Consider the following 21,049-nt stretch of genomic DNA (forward strand, 5'->3'; position numbering starts at 1 on the left):
AATACACTAGCAAATGTTCAGTGGCTCAGTACTGGTTTGTGGAATCAGGATGGGCAACATCTGCAATATATAACAACTGGTTACAGGACCAGCTTCAGCCTGCTTAGTTTTATTTATGCTTTCAAGAACAGCATTAGAATTTTACATACAGTGTGTTTATTCTTTTTCATTGGTGAACCACAAGGGAATCTCAGTCTGTATGTTATCCAGTCAACTAACAGCCACCTCAGATGTTAGAAAAAGACCAACAAATAGTTAGGATCTGAATCTGGTTCTGTGTAGCCAGTCTTCTTGTGAGTGTAACAATGTACCAGCTGGGAATAACAAAACAAGTTACTGTAATACTGTGTTTTGATAATGTAGCACAGACTGGATGAATTATGCCCACATAATTTAATGTGAAAGATTCCTTTCAGGAATTTATGGATCTCTCCCTGTTTGCCATCCATTTCTTTTGTGTGTCACAGTTGCGTGGTTACAAGGGTCACAGTTCTGTGACACAAAAATGTTATAAGTAATACACTGTCCTTCACATTTTGGGGGGAAGTTTTGAGATTGAAGTGAAAAACATTGCACTGTTACAAGATTTCAAGACCTTGTCAGCTGATCCTGAAAATGTCAAAATTAGGCACTCTTCTCACTGTCTTCAATATTTTAGGCATTTGTGTTTCATATTCATAAAGACCATCAAATTTTGAGCCAACACAACATGTCAGCACTATGCCGTGTGCAGAATGTTGTGAAAATCAGGTCAACGTTGCACAACTAGTAAGACTGAGAACAGCCTAAAACTGCATGAATATGGTGGATTTTTGTTAAACCACAGAATCTGGACTCCCTTAACACAAATAGCAACATGGTATCCGTATGAAATAACATACCAACTTTAATTTGGCTTTGAGGCATAATATGCTTGCTTGCTGGCTGTAGTTTGGCCTAAAAAAACTTACTGCCGGACTTTATTGCACTTGGCATAAACCTCTGCAGCAGCCTTTGCTGAATGTAAATGTTCGTGTGCTCCCATGTATATTCTACTGTGTAGGTGTGTGTGAGAGTATATTTGTGCATTTATATGTGTCTGATGCAATGTATGTGGCACGTCATTCTTGTGGCAAAGCTCCGTCCCCTTACACCTCTACGCTCTAAATTGGAATCATCTTTCCCCCTTTCTCTCGCGCTCTTTCCCTCCCTCCCTGTCTATTTTTATCTCTTTCCCTGTCTCACTCACACACACACACACACACACACACACACACACACACACACACACACACACACACACACACACACACACACACACACACACACACTCACACCCTTAACCATGTGCAGCAGTGCCAGGGAACCAGCCATTGTGACAAACACCTCGAGGCAGACACCTCCTCCATGGCAATCCTCCATCTCTTGTGCAACAACACACACACACATGCACACACACATATGCATACACACAATCAAAGGCAAACAGAAGGGACATACTGTATATGTGCAATTCAAATATTATGAGCTTGTATAACATTAACTTTAGCAGAACAGAAATTATCGTCCTCGTTTCGTCTTGTTTCCTTCATCATTCATTTCCACTACAAATCACTCAATGTAAATCTTCCTTCCACATGTCATGCTGGTGCACAGCTATGGATGTACACTCATGAAAAAATTGCTAAGAAATAAAAATCATGCACCATCTGGTTGTAATCTGTCTCATCAGCTCCCTTGGTCTGGAAAACAGAGATATAAGGATGACTAATACAAGCATACATAACTCTGATAAGTATACACATGATTCCAATTCCAGGGTCTCTTGTGTAACAGCAACCAAATGAACACATGACAGCCATATCACCTGCCCCTGTCTCTGAAGATAAGGAGGATGTAATAAGTGTATCTGCACACTTTGTATCTGCAGTGTATCTGTATACTCTCACACAAACACACACAGAGTAAACAGAGCACCAAAGGGTGAGATGAATACAGAGTGGAGGAGAGTCATTCAAAGCAGAGAGTGGGATGCAGATGAGACGCCTACACTGGACTGAAAGACAGAGTCAGTAAGAGAAAAAGAAATAAGGGATAAAATAGAATGCCAGAATGATGGATCTAAAAGGGAATACCGATCAATTTAACTATTCATATGTTGCATAGCAATAATGAAAGAAATTTTTCTCAGACCTAAGAACTTAAGTTTGTGTCCACCAGAAACCTATTTTTCTCTCATTGCTTGCCTTTTTTTCTTTTGATTTACACAAGAAAGACGGGGAGAGTGGAGGATAATGTGGGTTATTTTCCTGCTTCTCACATTCCTATGTTATCATGTTGTGTTGATTCATCATTCTCATACCTTATCCTTTATACTATACAATCAAGATTTCAGAAAAGTAGGGTAAAACATAAGCAAAACAGAAATGCAGTGATGCATCATGATTGGGTATGAAAGGGGCCGCGTCCAAAGGCTTAATATCTACAGACTATCCTAAACTTTCTCGTAAATCTGTTGTTAAAATAAGCTCCCTGGTTTACTTTGACAAATATCTGCAGCGTTCAAATACTGCACTGGACTAGGTCTGAGCTTCTTCGACATGAAAGCATGAATGGAAATCTGACAGAGATGTCACGGCTGCTGTCTCGACAGCTCTCACTGACAGATACAATGGATAGTGTGGCTTCCCGGTAAAGAACACAAATCATGTCTGTAAATGGACCATTCAGTGGCATTTTCACCTTTTACTGCATAGACGGACACTGAAGGTCTTGACAGGAAAAATAAGCCACATAAACACACCATCACACAACAATCATTTGGCAGAGGCGTTTCTTACATTGAGACCAATTTTCGGTCTATTGCATTGCTGAATACTTTGACGTGTGAATGACAGAGGGCACAGACTGATCCACCAACCATACAATTAATGACCACAACAGTTTACCCCTTGGGTTACAGTCGCTTTTGTTGTTCCAGTAATTCTGGCTAATTTTCAGAGTTCTTAACTATGCAACCTGGCCGTTTGGGTGTGCATTTTCAAATCATTAATTTGCACGTGACTGACTCAGTTCCACAGATAGTTACACATATCAGTGCACATTATGATGTGATGTGCACTAAAACTCTGAGATCCAAATGTTTGTTCTTGTTCCCCTCACAGATCAGCTTTGGTTATATTAGCTGATAATAATTTCAGTCCAAACAAAAGAAAAGGGATTTGGTAAAAATGAGAAGCGGACTCTCATTTAAACCAGGGGGAAAAGCAATGGAAGACCAAGCAAACAGCCCAGGACATGAATAACCCTGACAACCAGAAATTTGTGGCCTGGTTTGTGGTCAACAACAAATGTTCTGTAAATGACTGTGTGCGGTCAGCTTTTAATGGCTGCAGTTGAAGCAAAAGTGTTTGTAGTTGTTAATACCATTTGCGGTGAAATTTGCAGATTTATGAGACCCAGTGGTGAAGGACAGCATGGCTGTCTTGTCCTTGAAGACACCCAATTATCATTGCAAACAGTGTACCAAGAACTTCTTTTCATTTCAAACTTAAACGCTGAACATATTGACAGCAATGTTGATATATCATTAACAGCTGACTGAGCGTGTGTTAACCACCTGTTATCTTAATGTTTGGTTGAAGGTTTGATCCGTCTGCGCTCCAGCCCACCCCCTCACCTCCAGGGTGTTGAATATGTCCTCAACGTTACAGCAACGGATGACAACGCCTCAGGCGGCCCTCAGGCCTTGTCATCCACGGCTCAGGTCATAGTGGGAGTGGATGATGTGAATAACAACAAGCCTGTCTTTGAGAAGGTAAGACAAACAATGGCACTCTCACATCATTAAACCTTGTTTAGTTCTGCTCATTATCTGCTTGTGTTTTTGAAAGTGCTGGATAAACATCAGCTCTCCTGGTTGCCTTGCAATGCTTTGCTCGTCTTTCTCATCATCTTAATATATCTGAATGACCTCTTACTCTATCCTTTTCTTTACTGGCTTCTTTTTTCTGCCTCTATCCATCCCATGTAACTCCATCACTCATCTGTCTTCTTCTCTCTGTCTATCTCTGCTATTTATTAGTCTCTATCTCTCCTCTCTGGAGGAGCGATTAGCCGGCTTGACCCCTTGTCTCTGCTCTCTCGTCTGTCTCCTACATCAGCTTAGTCTTTTAATTAAAGCTTTGAGGGATGTGGCAGAAATCCCGACTGACCCACTCTGGAAGCGCTATGTCTCCACCTGCTTTTTTTTAGCCATGTCTTAATTTTAAATGAGGTGACTTTTCATGCCCCATGAGGTATAGCGAGCCAAGATTAGGAGCAGGGGCTTGCTGAGTAAACCTAGCTCAGTCTCTCCTGGGGGAAAGTGAGTGCCAAGTGTTTCCCTTTCGGCTTCACCTCCAAGCAGGAAGAAACAGAGGGATGGGCGGCAAGATGAGAGCCAAGAGAAAAGAGAGAAGAGAGGATTCCTCGTCCACAGTGTTTCATGTGCTCTGTATGCTCAATTGTCTCTCTCAGGAATCTCCTGCTGGCATCATACTCCAAATCTATGATTCATTCTTTCCCCTCTGCTGGCAGGATGCTGAATGCAACGGACAAACAAACCTCCGGCCCCCACACTCACCATGCCTTTTCTGAGTCAAAAGCAGAATTTTGAAAAGACGAGTAGAAAGATAACAGAAGATGAAAAAGAAATCAACAAATAAAGCAAATACACATTTATGAACAAAAAAAGCATAGTAATAGACAGAAGAGAAAATACTGGACAAACACAGTTTATTCCTGTGTTTGTGGTCAAAGGTGGACAAAGAAACTTCGTGGAAAAAAAAAAGAAGCAAAGAAAAAAGTGAGATGGGCTTCTTAGTAAAGACATCCAAGGTTAGTCGGTGTTTCCTCTGTAGCTGGCAGCCAGCAGCAGGACTCTGAAGCAGAAAGGCCCTTTTATCTTGTTTGATGCCCAATGTTATAATGTACTGGAGCCTCTGTGGAACTTAGGGCTGGATCAGTGGACCAAGAGAGACACACACAGACACACAGATACCCCAGAACTCTTGGATATAGCCAAACATCCTCCATTTCCCAGTGGCATAGGTATCAGACTGCAGACACACACACACACACACACACACACACACGTAACCACAGACCACATTTATTTATTAACCTTCAATACCCCTGTGACCCACTCTCATGTAGGTTGATTCACATACTGTACATTTTTATATTTGTAGCAGCACCTGGATTGGACATTTTAAAACATAGTGTGTAGAAAAAGGAGGGCAGAAAACCAAGCAGAGAACATTTCTCACTTCATGCCTGACTACACTTTTGAAAACAAAATACACAGACAAGAACAAAAATAACCAACAAACCTGCTGTGGTGTGTGTACTGAATTTACCACTTGGGGTCTCTTCGCACTCACCACACCTCATCTGGCTCCTTTCACTGTATAGGAGCAGTGGTTTGGGGAACGCTCTGATTCTATCTATCTATCTATCTATCTATCTATCTATCTATCTATCTATCTATCTATCTATCTATCTATCTATCTATCTATCTATCTATCTATCTATCTATCTATCTAGATAGATAGATAGATGGTGGTTCTATTCCAAATTCCTTCACTCCTCACTATCAGTGATGATGACCCAGCCACCATGTGAGGTGCTTGCACCTGTGATCTCATTTGGTCTTTACCTGAACCTCATGACCACTGACCAGGGTAGGAACACAGGTCATCCTGTATATCCAGAGCTTTTCCTTTAAAGTCTGGGACGATGTCGACATTACTGCTGTCTAAGCCACCTATCAACCTCACTTCCCTCACTTGTGAGCAAGACCCCAAGATACTTAACTCCAGACTGTCATGCAGACTGCCACACAGCTGCAAACCATCCCAGTACATGCTGAAGGTCGTGGTCTGATGAAGCGAGCAAAAGTACATCATCTGTAAAAAGCAGACGTGCAATCCTATGGTCACCAAACCAGACACTCTGTGTCCCTCCTATAGTAGAGATCCTATCCATGCAAATTACAGAATAGTTGCGAGGCACAGCAATCACAACATCTCTCTGTATTTATATGTGATGTGACGTGTGTGGTGTACACATCTTGGTTTGTTTCACATTGACTGATTAATTGCATGGGTGAATACCTGCATGCAAACCTGCATATCTTCACCATAACCGCAATCTGTCAAAGGCATAAAGCAAACTGTGAAGTGCTGGAGCCAAACAGTATAAAAGCTTCTGATAACTACAGATGGAAAAGTTGAAGGGGTGGAGAGAGGTAAAGCATCGTTGCATGAAGAAAGGAGAGCAGAGAAGAAGAGACAGTAAGATTGAGAAGAGGCAGGAAGCGAGGGAACACAAGAGGGCAAAAAAGGTCCTGTCATTAATTAGATGTCAAAAGAAAGTGTCAACCAGCAGTACACATGGATTCCTTCCTCTCCACTGTGTCTGTGGCACATCAACATCAACACTCTACTGAGACATGACAAAAAGAAAGAGAGATGTTGGAGACAGTGTAAGGGAAAGAAAGATGAGAGACCACAGAGAGAAAAAGTGGGGTAGAGACAGTGAGTGAAACCTAAGCAGCATTGATTGAAGGATAATAAAGTTCAGTGATTGGCAAAATCTTTGAGAACCCAAGCACAGAGCAGCTACTTTATGTCACACCAAGAGCAGAAGGTGCCGGGTGAATCGCTATGGTGACTCCAAGACTCCGTGAGGTGTTAAATGGAGAGTAAGATTAATGTTTTCAGGTTGAATTTAAACATTTTGACTTCCTGTGAATGTGTCTTCTGTTGCCATTTAGTTTCATTTACTGTCCTTTCCGAAATTTTCTTTGTCTATGGCAACTTGACAAATACAACCACAAAAGAAAAGACACTACAATTAAAGACAGACATTTAACAGCAGAGTGCTCCACAACAACACCACCAACAATGAAGAATTAAGTGATGCTCATATAACCCAGATTTGTTTAACAGAGCTGTACCAGAAGGTTGGAAGGATCTCTGGGCTCTGGAAGTCTGCAAAGTCGGTGCCCTGCATCTCTGTTCTGATGACAATGATGTGCATTCACCATACAGAGGGTGTGATGCTTCACTGTGGATTGCCCATCCACCACCATTCACTCACTCACAAAAATAGCGTCATACTGTGTAGTTGTTGGCCCTCACAAAAAACCAGGACTCTCCCGACAAAACCAGCTTTTCCGTTATGGACGGGACAGCAGATAACCAATCATAAAATGCTTTTCATTCTCAGTCTTGATTTTATTCATTCATATCCTGTAGATTATGTGGTACAAATTTATATCAGAACATTACTCTTCAAATCTTATGAGATGGACACGACATAATGGCAGTCATACAGAATCAGTTTTGCAGTATATCCTCTTACCAGTTTTAATATGTGTGAGTGGTTATGCGGGAGTGTATCTTCACAATTCTGACATGAGTTTATTACTGTATACAGTGCATATGTGTTGTTTTGGTGGGCTTTAGGCAGTGAAGCATTGTTCTCTGACCTTTAGCTGTAATGTTAGGGCTGTCTTCTGCACCTCAGTAGTTAAATATCGCTCTGCAGTCTGGTTTGGGAATGGAAGAGTGAGTATATGTCTGAGCTAAACCCCTGAAGCCCCTTTTCTTTTTTAGCTTTTACACTGCTTCATTCTCCTTGCTGCTACATTGTTTAAATTAAATGTTTAGCTATGCAGCTAAACTGTAAGCTGCCATTTTAGCAGGAAAAGTAACTGGAAGAAACCGCTGCAACATGAACACTGAATTTATTATGTCGTAATACCATGACAAGGTCAGACTTTGGTCAGTATTTAGTTGGGGCAGCTGTATGGTGACAGGAACATGATGAGGTTAGTGCACGGCAGGTGCAAGTAACCACACAAGCACACTTAATGTACTCCCACAGGTATTTTCCCAGTGTAAAATGGACATATTTTGAGAGCAGTTCCTCCCTGATGGAGACACAGCCCTTAAATACAGGCAGTGCAGCTCTAAATGTTCATGTGTTGTACTTTGTCTTTCACATGCATAGAATATATAATTTTGGCTATAGTGTCACTACCTTCTACGTATACAGCTCATAATTATGGGAGCAGATGCACAAATATTTAATCATAAAGTGTTTCTATTTCTAATGGGGCTGATTCTAAAAAAAAAAAAAAAAAAAAAAAAGGTTTTATGGGGCTGCCAGAAATGCACCTCTTTCATATACTTTTGTAATGTCTCACTGAAAAATTAGTGTTATTGAAAATAACTGCAGCCTTTTCACTGGTCACCCACAGAAGACTTTCTGTTTCCAATAAAAAAAGACAAGTTTTGAACAGTGCACAACCAAAACATCATCAGATTTCATATTTACTTAAGCACAGGAGCCACAGAGAGCACATCATTAGCTATGAAGCACTTTTGCCCAGTGGGTGCTGGGATAGGGTCCTAGACCCCTTAACCCACTGCCACAATCTACTTTACATAGAGCAAACAAATGATGAAAGCAAGCCAATGGATAGAAAAGGTGCAGGACTCAGACTTCTTACTTCTTTATTCACTCGTTATTTTGTGTCCACGTTACAGTCTTTGTCCCACAAGTATGTAGTCTTTAATCTGTCTTTTCAAAATAAATAACATGCCACCTCCCTCACACTCTTGCCCACTTTCGATGGAACGGGGTATTGATTTAAGTTTCTCCACTTACTTTGCCATGATCTTTTCTTCTTCCCACTTGTCCCCTCTGCCTGCTGTCTCATTCTCCTCAGTGTCAGCAGTATCGAGAGAGCACGTCAGTCCTGGAGAACCAGCCAGCAGGAACGTTCGTTCTGCAGGTTCATGCTGTGGATGCTGACGAGGGCTCTAATGGCAGGGTCACATACGGCTTCATGCACAAAGACTCCACTGTGCCCGCATTCAGTATACACCCAGACACCGGTACTGAAACACACACACTCACTTCAAAAAGCACAAACCTGCACGTAAAGAAGCATACACATGTTCACTCCAGTGGGGATTCTTATGCATATCCATCATGCTTGATATAGTATATAACAAGGCATGCAGGGAGCTTGCAAGTTTATAAGTGTACAATTTAAAGCTAAGATGTCGAAGATCCTTTTTGATACCTGGCAGAATGAAATATAAAAGTCACTCTCATTTTGCAACTAAAAGGATCAAAATTTAAAGCCTAATGGCTACAGTGCTATTTTTCTCCCATTTTGTGTGATTGAAACATACAGTTTGTCAGTCCTATTTTCTGATTTTAAAAAATTATCGCCACAAAAAGAAAAGCAGCCTTGGCCACATGAACGCTTCCTTTGTCTTGTCTTCATGAGATGTTGTGTTCAGTAGGCATTAATAGAACAATATTGACAGGATAGAGAAGGTGTGGGCCTCTGGATGTTCACGGCTGAAACTTTCAAGACTTTTTTTTCTCTATAAACATTCCTAGCACTTGGAGTCTTGCCAAAATTTCTGTCCTTCTGATTTTCAAAAAATGACTACTTTTTAGAAAAACTCTAATTTCTTTTCCTGCTCTGCTCCTTATCCACTCCACTGTCTTTAAAGTTTAGCCTCAAGCCGCACAGAGGAAATCATTTTAGTGTTAAATTGCAAATGCTCGGGGGACACGAAACCAAGCGGTGCTTGGTATAATTTAGCTTCTGATCATACTCGTCATCTCTTTGTCTTTAGGAGTAATCGTGACAGCAAGGAAATTTGACCGTGAACGCCAACGGGAGTATGCAGTGACTGTGACTGCCACTGATCAGGCAGCTGACCCACTGATTGGCATTTGTCAGCTCAACATCCTCATCCTTGACCAGAATGACAACAGTCCCAAGTTTGAGAACATCCGATATGAGTGTAAGTAGATATTAGTGTGAATTAAGCCTGCAGTATGGTGACTGAGGTGACTTCAGTGTTGCTTTTCTAACATTATGATGCCATGATTCCAAAATGACAGAAGATATTAGCTACATTAGCCATTTACTAATTGAGAGTGTTGATCAGGTTGTAATGTCCCCTTTTGTGATGTGACTAAGTTGCATTTTGTTCTCCTTGACTGGAAGTGCTTTGGCATTTTGTGTTTTCTGTATTTCAGATGTGTGTCTTTCTGTCTTGTATGTGTTGTCAAATTAGAGAGTGTGTTTCTTAATGAGCTTGTTGTTTGTTTGCAGCATTTTTTCAAAGTTTTTTTTTGCTTGTGTGTTTTTTTTTTTAAGTTGCATTGCATTGAGCGCACTTTCCCGCTGCACTGACAAATACAATATGCAAGACTGCAAAGTAAAGCTTCACAGAACCACTTCTTCTTCTGCTACCACAGACTTCCTTCGTGAGGATACAATGATCGGGACCAGTTTCCTGCGGGTGGCAGCTCATGACGATGACTTTGGCACCAATGCAGTCATCATGTACTCCATGTCCAATGAACAGCCGGAGTACCTCAGGGTCAACCCAATGACAGGCTGGGTGTATGTCAACCAGCCCATTTCTCAGGTACACATGCATTATACACATACAGATACCAAGATGCTACTAAGACGCTTTTGGGACGGTTTCAGCCTTCAATTTAAAATTCTTAGCTCATGCAGTTTGTTATATTTGGAGGACTTTTTGCCATGTTTGTGGTATCGCAGATAAGGCAACCTAAGTAATCCTTCATCTCTTTGAGATGATTGGATGACCTTACGGCTAATCACACGACATTGGCTCTAACAGGTATGTATAGAGATTATCCCAATCAGCCAGGAAAAAAGGGTGTAAACCATTCAGAGGTGGGGCCCCAGGACTGCAGGTCATGAATTTTTTCAACAATGCCCCTTCTGCCATGACATGGCCAGAAAAGGAAGTATATTTGTATTCAAACTAGAATCGGGCATTTTGGTTAATTTTGCTTTTGATAGCCCAGCTACGGTGGCCGACAAGGGCAAACGTGCCGCAAACGGCAAAACGCTGCAAACACAGGAATGATGCAAAGCCAAAAACACACAAACACATAAAACAAATGCAACAGAAAAATGCTGCAAATATCAAAACACACACAATCCCAAAACAGCTGCAAGAGAGAAACGCTGCAAATTGAAGAGTAGATGCTGCATCGACCGCTACTGCCTATCGGCGCTGACGAGCCCTAGGGCCGCCGTCTTGGACTGGTCACCCGCTGCACTCAGTGCTGTTTGGCAGGTGCAAAGAAGTGTAAATATAAAAAAAAAATATATATATATATAAAAGATATAAATCATATATATATATAGTATCAATATCATTCATATATACATATATAATAGATAAGTTATATGCCAGATATAGTTATATATCAGAGAAAATGAATATATAAATCATATATATTAATATCATTCCATATCATTCACAGTCTAGGCTACATCCGAATATTCTATTACTGTTAATCCCACATGAATATTAAAATAAACCAAACCATTTGTCCTGTATCATAGCTACATGTATGACGTTTGCAAAAAAAAAAAAAAAAAAAAAAAAACGTGTGAAAATCAGTTTAGTATTCAGAGAGTTACGATGGATTAAATGCGCTGACACTTCTTTGCACCTGCCAAACAGCACTGAGTGCAGCGGGTGACCGGTCCAAGACGGCGGCCCTAGGGCTCGTCAGCGCCGATAGGCAGTAGCGGTCGATGCAGCATCTACTCTTCATATCTCTATGGTCTGGTTCTACAGGTCCGGTCCATCCCTCTGGTCGAGTCCCCCTAGTGGCCTGGCGCACTTCCGTTTTGTGGAGTGAATTTGAGGCGTTTCTCTCTTGCAGTTGTTTTGGGCTTGTGTGTGTTTTGATATTTGCAGCATTTTCCTTTCGCATTTGTTTTGTGTGTTTGTAAGTTTTTGCTTCTGCATCGTTTCTGTGATTGCAGCATTTTTCTCTTGCAGCGTTTTTCTGTGGCATTTGTTTTATATGTTTGTGTGTTTCTGGCTTTACATCATTCCTGTGTTTGCAGCGTTTTGCCATTTGCAGCGCGTTTGCCCTTGTCGGCCACCGTACCCAGCAGATTTTAACCGGTAGTTTTTATTTTTGCATCTCCTAGTCAGTTGTGTCTTGGAAGATTTCAGTGTCCAGGACAAGTTGGAGAAATTCCAGTCAGATATCTGTGTTTATGAACCTTACTTTCCCATGCTGTTGTGTCCTTGTGACTAATGGAGATCATTTTTGAAATTGATCCAGTATTGAGTGAGAGCGCAGCAGCTGTTAGCCGTTATTATTTTGACTATCGCAGAAACTGTGCTCCCAGTCAGCACTGATGAAGTGATGAAGGTAGTTGTGATGTAACTTTGGTTTGTGAGAGTGGTCCAGCAGTCGGTGGACAGAGCTAGCTTGTCTGCCCTGGCTAGTTTAATTTTTAGCTCATCTTTCTTCTCCTCCTCAAAGTGTTTTTAAAAGTGTTAAGTCACAGTAGCTCTTGTTGGCGTGACGTACTCCGGCTCTAGCTGGTTGACTCCCTTGGCCTCTACCACTCATTAGCAACAGATAGGTCGCAATCATATGGCACACCATCTGGGTCACACACTGTGTGTGTGTGTCAAATTAGCCTGTAGATTGACATGCAGAACTGGTCAAAAATATTGTCCATTCAAACTTTTTGTTTGTAGCAGTGAGGCAGCAGAAGTCCAATGGCCAGTGCTAAACTGGCCTGCAAACATTCTAAGCATAATCAGAAAGATAATTTTCTTCACTTCATTGCCACTAACCCTAACCCTAAAAACAGTCTTTTTCTGTGCAATAGAGGAAACTGCCATGTCGTCTGGGCAAAACAGGTCTGTGTCTCAGATGAGTTCCACAATGATAAAAGCATGTAAAAGTCTGTATCCTCACACTTGACACGATGCCAGCGTTTTTGATGGAGAGAACGGTACACTAGAATATATTCATGTTACTATAATAGATACAAAAACTTTTCCACTAATGAGTATACCTGCTTGAAGTATAATACACAAGCTGGTACTGCCTACATGTTTGTTTCAGCCTTTGCCAGTATGACAATCTCAGATGTCATAATTGCTAAGAGCTGAGATTGAATTTTAAAAATGCATAATTAAGAAAAATCTTGAAAATATTTTTCATAGAGATAGTCATGTGAAAAATTAGCTCTATGAAAAGCAATTTTTGCATTTGTTAATTTGTAACAGGTTCAAAAGGGCACAGAGTGTAAATGACCTTCATTTCACTCTGTGAACCGTGAACAGAGTTGAAGAAAGTGAACTTGTCATCACAGTTTGCTTCTGTTCTCTAACATAACTGAACGTGGGAGTAAAGCCCCTTGGTTGTTGTCTTTAGTTACTGAAACAGATCATTTCCCCTGATTGCACTGGCTAAAGCTAATTGCTCTTGTAAAGCTTACAAAAATCTGCTTAATCAATACAGTTATCTTTAAGTATGTTTGTGTTTACCTGAATTCACCCTGCAGTCAGTTTCTCCCTGCACAGATGTGTGGAAAACAGATTGCTTGCTGTGTGATCTAGATTCACAATGTTTGTTTAGGACACTTTAATTCTCAATCTGTCACGGTAAAATGCAGCATAAGAATGTTTCATCCAGTCATTTCTCCTCTTCTTTTCTCTGCCACAGAGGACCTACATCACCAGGGAAATTGTGGCTACAGATGGGGGGAACAGGAGCAGTTCAGTGGAGCTGTCCGTCACCATCACCAACGTGAAGAACCAGCCTCCACAGTGGGATAAAGACAGCTACAGCGTGGTCATACCAGAAAACACTGTCCGAGACACGCCCATCGTGGTACGTTGGGGTGGGGATGTGGTAGTTGGGATACACAGGAAGCAGATATATACATATGGGTGCACTTTTTAAAAAGAAAATTCTCCTCCATTAACCACTGAAAAAAATTAAATCCCCACACATAAGATATTTGTACATATTTGTCTTGACATAAAAATAGACAAGGCATGTTTATTCATATAGCCTCTTACAATCTAAGGAGCAGTGGTGTCCTAAAGGATAGAGAAGCAGACTTTGCCAATTCAGTCCCCAGACCAGCAGGATAAATCTGGGCAGGGAAAATAACAAAGCAGTGCTTGCCCCTCCCTCATATACCACCACTGCAGTGCCCTTGAGCAAGACCCTAAACCCCAAATGCAAAAGAAAGTGCCTTACATGAAGCAAAGAAAAGCACTGCTAGAGCAAAATTTCAAACACAATAAAAATAGAATCTTATTAATTCACATAGATCAAGATTCAGAAAATCAGGCAAAATTAAATAGATTAAATACAAAAACACAAAGCAATAGTAATAAACCAGAAATACAGGTACAGAGCAGTTACAGTGCAGCAGTAAGCATGTGCATTCACACATGGTACTGCTGCAATGCAAACGTAGCCAGAAATTTGTCCTCCATTCCAAATAGAAGTGAAGCAGTAGCCTTCAGCTACAGGCTGCGATCAGAAAGGCACAGCACAGTTTACATTAGCACAGGACCATCACAACATACAACTAAAATACTAGAATGGACGAGGCATGCATAAAAGCAAAAATAAACTTTTTATACTTTCAATATTGAAAAAAACAAAAAAACATTTCAAAGTAAAACAGGTACTGTGGTGCTGTAAAATCCCAAGCTCAGCTGTGGCCAGAGGTGGTCATTGTATGTTACCGCTGCTCTCTGTTCTCTCTCTGTTTCCTGTTCCTCTCTGCTGTCAAATATCAAAAACAAATGACTTTTCTCAGAGAGGAGCAACAGCAATCTGTTTTGTGCAACTATTCTCCAAGTTTGTTATCACAACCTTGATGTGTCCCAGGTTGTTCAGTCATTCTTAATCAATGGCAAACAACAAAAGAGTATAACTGTGTAACAAACACAGCAGGAGACCCACAGGTTTAAGAGGCACTCCTACATAAAAATGCTCACATTCAGAAACTACCTTCATTTCATAGATAAGGCTTCATTATTTGCATTAATGCAGTTATAATGTATCCTGTCAACTGCGTTTGATTATTCATAGGCATTTCCTTTTCATGCCATTCACACATTTTCAACTAATCAACAATATTAAGCTACTGATGAATGTTTGAAAGCAAAAGACTGAAATTAAAAGGCAAGGAAGAGAACTTCACAGGAGGATGTGTGTGCGAACACGTCAATGTATTTGTGAGAGACGCTCAGAGAGTGATGGAGAAAGGGAGAAAGCATGGTCCCTGCAGTTCACTGTGTTAATCTAAATTGCAGTTCGGTGTTGATTTGACTGTTATGCAGTTACTCTCAGCAGGCTGTAATAGCGCTACCATGGAAATGTGAGGCTTTTATGGCCTAAATTAGCACATTTAATGTCAAGCATGTTGGCAAATTCTGCATGCCTGACAGGGTGTCTCATTATTGTAGTTGCTGTGCTTTGCAGGTTAAATGCATAAAGCTAGGTCACCCATAGGCAAACCGCAACTCACAGAAAAGGCATCTTTGATTTTATTAGGGATGTATATGGCATCAGTTTTGAGTAGTCTCTCTTTCATTAGTTTAGGGAGAACGCAGAATGAGGAGTGTATTCCACAGGATTTCAGGGGGCTGTTGTCTAGTCTAATAGAGGCTTACTGCCTAAATATTTTAGTGTTATTATTATGGGCTTTTTTGCCATTTGTGCAGATTCTTTTTCACTATTTAGAAAACATACTTCCATTGAAGCTCAGCAGCAGCTGAGCTCGTTTCCGTTCCTGTCCTTAGGATCACTGCTGGCTTTCAGCCTTTTTTCCCGCTCTCAAAATCGATAATTGGAAACATGCTGTCAGCTTTTCAGATGTTGGTCATCTCTAATTTATGACGGAATGTGATCACAGGTGACTAAATTTATTCCAAAAGTGAGAAAATGACAAGAGCATATTCAGGCAATTGCCCATGTTTACATGACCAAGTGTATGCCCATGCTATATGTTGGTTTGGACACAGGACAAACATATTTGCTGCTGAGGCATTATTTTAGCTCTATTTCTTCACTTATTGGACAAAATGACTAATATGCCAACTCCCAGGAAGTCGGTGTAGCTGTCTTTTGTAGTGTTATTTATCTCATCTATTGACCATGGAGTGAGAGGAGGTGACCATGGGTTGTCACTGGGACCAGTACTGGCTGGACATCATTACTAGTCACACAGTGGTATGCAGGCTAAAATCCTTGAGAGATCCTGTTGCATTGAAATTTTCCCTTCAATCCTCTTCTTTGTTCCAAACAGACCATCAAAGCAACCTCGCCTCTTGGGGATCCCAGGGTAACTTACAACTTGGAGGACGGCATGGTCCCAGAGACCAACATGCCCGTTCGCTTCTACTTGACCCCCAACCGAGAGGATGGTTCAGCCTCCATCCTGGTGGCAGAGCCCCTGGACTACGAAACCACCAGATACTTCATGCTGCGTGTTCGAGCACAGAATGTTGCTGCTGTGCCTCTGGCGGCCTTCACCATGGTCTACGTCAATGTCACAGGTGAGCCCTTTTGGAAATTTGCTTTTCGTCTACATGAATTTGTTGTAACAATCCCCAAATGTATCTATTTTCTTTGAAATATGTCTCCATGTCAGTGTTTCCATCTCCCATTCAAAGCATTAACACTTTTTCGATTAAGGCAAAAACCACCTCGAGCGTAAAAACTTTTTTGAGGGATTGAGGTTCCCATCTATTAAAAAAGTTTCCATCAAGCTTTTTGAATGCAGTATTTCAAAATGAGCATTAAAAACACACTCCTAAAACCACTGTGTTCCTGTGTAACAGTTTTGCATTCAATTTGAGTCATGCTTACACCCATTATATTTTCTTAACACTTAGTGCTATTCCATCATAAAAATTCTCAAATTAAGATTCTAAAAAAAGGAAGAGGACAAAAGGCATACAAAGATGCAAAAATGTGTTGTGGATGAGGACAAGCTACTCAGTGGAAACAAAAGTTTTGTGGGGGGAGCAAAAACTTTGTTGTGGAGCTTTGTGGAACAGAACTCCAGCACACTGATAAGCAGAATGGCTATTTAAGGTTGCAGGAACAGGGGACAAATTGGGTGTTTGATTCTTATTTTAAGCAGCACAGTTAGGGGCAGCAGGTAGTACGTGTGCCTCACAGCAAGAAGGTTCGATCCCCAGGTCAGGAAGGGCCTTTCTGTGTGAAGTTTGCATGTTCTTCCCGGGTACTCCGGCTTCCTCCCACAGACCAAAAACATGCTCATTAGGTTAATTGGTCACTCTGAAATTGTCCTTAGGTGTGAGTGTGAGCGTGAATGGTTGTTTTTTTTTGTATATGTTGCCCTGCAGTCGACTGGCGACCGGTTCAGGGTGTACCCCGCCTCTCGCCCGTTGACAGCTGGGATAGGCTCCATCCCCGGAAAGGGATAGTCGGGTATAGACAATGGATGGATTCTTATTTTAATTGATCTTATTTATCATTATTATTATTATTATTATTATTATTATTATTATTATTATTATTATTATTATTATTATTATTATTATTATTATTATTTTGATAGGTAGGCTATAAGCTAATGAAACAAAAAAAATGTACTTGATTAATTCACAGGATGGGCTTAATGGACCACAGGCACCATGCTTATAGAAAGAATGAATGGCCCAGTTAAGGTCCAGCTACTCATGTTTTACAAAAGCACAATTTCAGAACATGTTACTGACACATATGTGTATTAGCAAATTTCAGCCTTGTCACCTTATGTATATGGATTCACTACTGTAACCATTTTTTCAATGTGCTCATTGTTTCTAATGCTGCTCCTCATTATTCAACATGGACTCTTTCTAAACAGCTTGCACAACACAGCAGTTGTTTCACGGCTGAGGCCGTGGACAGAGAGAAAGAGTCAAGAGCATTTTGGAAGAGCAGAAGGGTCACTTGTATCATAGTGCTGTCTAGGTCCCGTTGCATTCTGAGCTTCCATTTTTTCATTAAAATGTTGAATTCCAAAGCTATACAAATCTAAACCATTTGCAGAGCTCACCAGCTGCTGCGAGTGTGATGAGTGCAATTTATATGCTTAACCCCACTCCACCACCTTCATAGTGCTTCTAAATATGATTACTTCAGTCTAGTGACATTCTGTTTCAGTTGATGCTCAGCCCCTGGTAACTAGGCTTAAGTCACCATTATCAATGCAAAATATGTTGGTGATTGCCAGGCCCTGACCTAGCTCCTCAAAATAACTCTGCCTACCCCACATGGCCCAGACTCCCCTGCATTTAATCCCTGTGCCACATGCACACACCATTCCACTGAATTGGTCTTAATCCAGTGAGGAATAATTAATTCACACAGACCCTCTCCTTTCTCTTTCCTCCCTGTCCCTCTTCTAACTTCCCCTTCTCCTGTTTTCGTGTCTCGCCCCTCCTCCCCCTTATCTGTCTCAATAAGAAAGCTCTTTGACTCCGCCAGAGGCAGTGCGGCTGGGGGGGGGGGGGGGGGGGGGGGTCTGTAATGGATTTAAGGCCCCTTTTTTTATTCATAGATTAAGACATTTGCTCAGGAGAAAGGGTAGGAAAAAATGGCACATGAAGCAGCATTAGATGTAATGTGTTGCTCTATTCAAGTCATTTCTGTAATGCTTTTGTCCTTAAATCAACTGTTAAAATTTGGTTTCTGCTGTTCAGGCAAAGCTAGGAATTTAAGTTCTGTCTCACTGGTTCTTGGAGTGACTTGCTTTTTTCTCCCGGTAACATGCAACTTTCTGTCTTCTTGTGGTTCAAGGTAACTGATTTTACACAATTTGCCTCCATTATTGATTGGTCTAATGCATGTTTTTCATCTTGACACCAGCAGGGCACAAATCAATAGGCTGGTGAGGGAGCCACCATGGTGCTAATACTGATCCCTTACAATGCTCTTGTTTCCCAGATCATATCTCCCACTAACACACTGCCAGATTACATGTTGAAAACTAGTGTTGTGTATATATATATATATATAAATATATTTGTCTTCTTGCCCTCTGACTTCTTGTACTCTGCCTTGTTGCTGCTGTAACGTGAATTTCCCCCATAGTGGGATAAATAGTCTGTCTTATCTTATCTTTTACACACGGCATATAGATTTGTACCTTTATTCCAATAGCTGCAGGTTTGCTTTTTGATGAAGGTCCAGAATCACCCTGCCAATTTCATAAGGAGGACTGAAACGGACTGCCAATGATGAACCAACAATAAGGAGCTGATATATGCATTGGAAGTTATTTTCTTTAAAAGCACCCACAATCTTAAAAGTCACCTTTAAGAAGTACCGATTTAAAATTCTATTGGAACATTGTTGGTGTAGTTAAACTTAATGGGCATTCAGACTGCAAACAGCTGTGCATTAAAGCATTAAAGTAATGCAAGGGTTGCTTTGGTGGGGGTTTGTTGCTTCAGATACCAGTGAGTCATCGAATTGGACCCGGAAGTTCGATTTGACTAACAGATCAAAGAGATTGACAGCTTATCAGGTGCCAAAGTAATGCTCTTGTTTTATGATACTGTGAGGCAGGAATTTACAACTATAGAAAATTATCGCAAAACGGCAATTATTTTATCTCTTATTACAGTGATTGCAAGGTAAGCAGGAGAAGGACATTATAAAGGAATGAGGAGAACTAGGATTGAGTGCTGGCACACAGGGCCGGAGTGGAACTCATTTTCTACCCTGGAGTTTCATGCCTCAGACCGGCCCACTTTAGATCACGGCCTATTATTATTAAAATCATGTAATTGTAATGCAAGTAAGCGTTGCTTCACAATATAGATTTATATCAACATGAGTGCACAACCTCAACATTATTCTTTACAACACATCCTTTTCAACAATATCTGAATCTATATTCTGTTCAAATAAGTGTTCGTCTGGGCATAGAAAGTGGTTATATTAGAACTAATGCTTGCTTGTTCACACTCTGTTACAACAGCTCACCTGTTCCTTCCATACTGACAGGAGTAATCCCCTCATCACTACTGGCTCCTGGCTCTGCTTCCAATCATAAATCACATTTTAAAAATGGTCATAATTCTCAGCACAAATCTCCCCTTTTTACAAAGCCCTCTGATCAATTCAGGTCAGTTTCATTAATGTCGTGCTGAATCACCTAGCATCTCAGGGCACTTTTCATGTAGAGCAGGTGTACACTATACTCTTCATTCTATTAATTGTATATTATTTATATAATATTCAGTCAACGAGCAATCCTACCTGCCCACTCTTGACTTGTGGGCTCAGGGCTGGTGCTTGGTGCTGAATCTTGCTTCTGACTCTGAGGGGCTACAAGACAAAGTTTCCCAGTTATGTGGCGTCGCATCATACTACAGTAGAATTTAAATAGCGTTATGTTATATGCCTCAACACTACACAATTCATTGACATGATAATTAATTAACTTGAACGGAAGTTTAACATCTTGCTGTGCCCGTTTCATTGTCCTCATTTGTCGTTTCAAACACCACTGACCGAGTGCATGGATGTGTTACGTCAGGGTGTGTCTGCAAAAAAAAAAGAAAAAAGCGCTGCCAATGGAGGCGGAGGCAGCCCAGGGACAGCAGTAGCAGAATACATGATCAACCCAGTGCCATGACTGAACACTGGCTCGGCCCAAACATTAGACCGGCCCACCGGGAATTGTCCCGGTCCTCCCGATTAGCCACTCCGGGCCTGCTGGCACATATTTGATGGCAGTACAGTGTCTTGCCGTGCCACACACATATGCACACACAAGAATAATAAATGGTCAACAGAGGACAAAGTTAAAGTTAGAAATTCTAATTACAAATAGCTTTTCAAAGTTTTAAAGGCACTGACTCAGTTGACATACTGAGATAAAGGCTGTATTGGAACTAAAAGAGTATAAGCACAATGCCTCTGTGTTTTGAGCTAAACTACAGAACTTATAGAAGCTTTCTGTCATCACATCTGTAGAGTTTGGCCACACAATATGAGGTTAAGGGATCTGAAAAATACAAGGCATCCAAACCATCAAAGGCTTTAGATTAACAGGATCTTGAATTGAATTCTAAAATGTATTGAGATTCAGTGAGGACTGAAGAAATATATGCATTTGGTGCTGCCCAGAAACCGT

The 21,049-nt window shown here is 41.0% G+C and overlaps 1 protein-coding gene across 1 annotated transcript in view; it reads left to right on the top strand.

Moving 5' to 3' along the window:
• The window catches only part of LOC139329523 (neural-cadherin), a 325,949-nt gene that overhangs the window by 138,740 nt on the left and 166,160 nt on the right, over positions 1-21,049 (top strand). Inside the window, exons 8-13 of the mRNA XM_070959899.1 lie at positions 3,624-3,796; positions 8,759-8,927; positions 9,687-9,857; positions 10,318-10,490; positions 13,588-13,755; positions 16,196-16,445. Coding sequence (XP_070816000.1) covers positions 3,624-3,796; positions 8,759-8,927; positions 9,687-9,857; positions 10,318-10,490; positions 13,588-13,755; positions 16,196-16,445 — 1,104 coding nt within the window. The remainder of the gene's footprint in view (positions 1-3,623; positions 3,797-8,758; positions 8,928-9,686; positions 9,858-10,317; positions 10,491-13,587; positions 13,756-16,195; positions 16,446-21,049) is intronic.

Source organism: Chaetodon trifascialis, chromosome 1, assembly GCF_039877785.1.
Source record: "Chaetodon trifascialis isolate fChaTrf1 chromosome 1, fChaTrf1.hap1, whole genome shotgun sequence".
Classification (NCBI taxonomy): Eukaryota; Metazoa; Chordata; class Actinopteri; order Chaetodontiformes; family Chaetodontidae; genus Chaetodon; species Chaetodon trifascialis.